Genomic DNA, 1,806 nt, shown 5'->3' with positions numbered 1-1,806 from the left:
GTTGGCCTGGGGGGGGCGTCCTCTCCCAGATGCCCCCTCCCATTCCCTTGGCCCCCCCCCCCGCAGACGGGCTGGTGTGATTCACGCTCCTTCCCCCCCACCCCCCGCATCCAGCTGCGTGGCTTTTTCCGTCCCTTTGGGGCCTCTCATCTTGTACTTCCTTCCCAGAGAACCCAGGTATCCCTCCCTGCCCCACCCCGCCCCACCCTAGGGAACCCAGGCATCTGGGCTGCCAGCCCCACCCCCCTTGCTCCCAGCAGTGGGTCTACGGGGCAGATGCTGGGTGGTGGGGGAAGGGTCTCATGACCAGAGCAAGAAGGGTGTCCCCTCCACCTCCTCCCAAAATCCTCCCCCCACCCAGCACTTCCCATTTCTCAATGAAGCTGCCCCAATTGCTACTTCCTGTTTCCCCGGCAGCACTTCCTGTCTGCCTTGCCCTCCCCCACTGCCCTGTGGTCTTGCCCCCCCGCACCATTACCCCCTGGGGCCAGAGATCTGTGTTCCCCCCATCCAACATCCCAGCAGCTCCTGGGCCCCTATGAGAGCTGGTGGCTCAGGATCGGGACCCTCTGGTTGGGGACAGACCAGTACCCAAAGATGGGGGGCACAGTTCAGGGTCAAGCCCCCACCCAGTATGCGCTCTGCTCCCAGACGACCCAGGTGTCCAAGCTCTCAACACCCCCTGCTCCCACATCCTCCCACCGGGGAGAACCCAGGTGTCTGGGTTCCCATAACCCCCTGCTTTCACCCCCACCCCCCTCCCACCCTAGAGAACCCAGGTGTCTCAGCTCCTAGTATTAATTTTACTTCCAACGAGGTGGCAGCGGGTTGGTGGTGAGGGGCGCAGCTGTCAGGGGGGTTGCGGGTTGGGAGTGAGGGGCACCGCTGTTGGGGAGGCTGTGGGTCGGGAATGAGGTGCCCCCAGGGGCGGGGTCTGACCCCCATCCCCCCCCTCAGAGAGAGTGCCCTCCCGGTGGACGTGGCCCGGCAGCGGGAACTCAAGTGGTTAGACATGTTTTCCCACTGGGACAAGTGGCTGTCGCGCCGGTTCCAGAAGGTGAGTGCACCTACCCTGGGGCTCCTGGGGGGCAGGAGCAGGGCATTCTGGGAGCCCGGATGCTTGGGTTCCCGGGGCGGGGAGAGGAGCTGGGCCAGAGTGGACAGATCTGGCTGCAGCGCAAGCGCAGCTTTACTCTTCACTACTGGAGGGCTCCATCGCACTAGTGGGACACTCTGGTAGCTCTTCCCTGCATCTCTGTGGTCTCCCCTTGGCCAAAAAGGCCCCTAGAGGCTTCCGAGGACCCCCCAGTTGACCCCCCAGGGTCTCAATTTGCTCCATTGCCCCCTGCCAGGTGAAGCTGCGCTGCCGCAAGGGCATCCCGTCCTCGCTTCGCGCCAAGGCCTGGCAACTGCTGTCCAATAGCAAGGAGCTGCTGGAGCAGAACCCGGAGAAGTTTGAGGTAGGCCCTGCCCCCCTTTCTGTTGCCCCGCCCCCATGATACCCTGTTCCCTTGCTCCCATTTGCTCCCTGTTTTAGGAGCTGGAGCGCCAGCCTGGTGACCCCAAGTGGCTGGATGTCATCGAGAAGGACTTGCACCGCCAGTTCCCTTTCCATGAGATGTTCGCCGCCCGTGGGGGCCACGGGTGAGGGGCCCGGGTGCCTGGATTCCCTGAGTGGGTGGGAGCAGGGGGTCCGGGAGCCAGACGCCTGGGTTCCCTGGGAGATGGCACATGAGAGCAAGGGTTTCTGGGAGCCCAGAAATCTGGGTTCTCTGGAAAGATGGTAGGGGCTGGGGGGTGAGAGCA

General features: G+C 63.9%; 1 protein-coding gene across 1 annotated transcript in view; it reads left to right on the top strand.

Annotated features, from left to right (window-relative positions):
• Positions 1 to 1,806, top strand: part of LOC112548366 (TBC1 domain family member 10B-like) — a 10,112-nt gene that overhangs the window by 2,482 nt on the left and 5,824 nt on the right. The window contains 3 exon segments of the mRNA XM_025193957.1: positions 958 to 1,057; positions 1,353 to 1,460; positions 1,538 to 1,644. Of these exon segments, the coding sequence (XP_025049742.1) occupies positions 958 to 1,057; positions 1,353 to 1,460; positions 1,538 to 1,644 (315 nt within the window).

This window comes from Alligator sinensis, unplaced genomic scaffold (assembly GCF_000455745.1).
Source record: "Alligator sinensis unplaced genomic scaffold, ASM45574v1 scaffold1511_1, whole genome shotgun sequence".
NCBI lineage: Eukaryota > Metazoa > Chordata > Crocodylia > Alligatoridae > Alligator > Alligator sinensis.
This window is presented reverse-complemented; position numbering and strand designations above follow the sequence as displayed.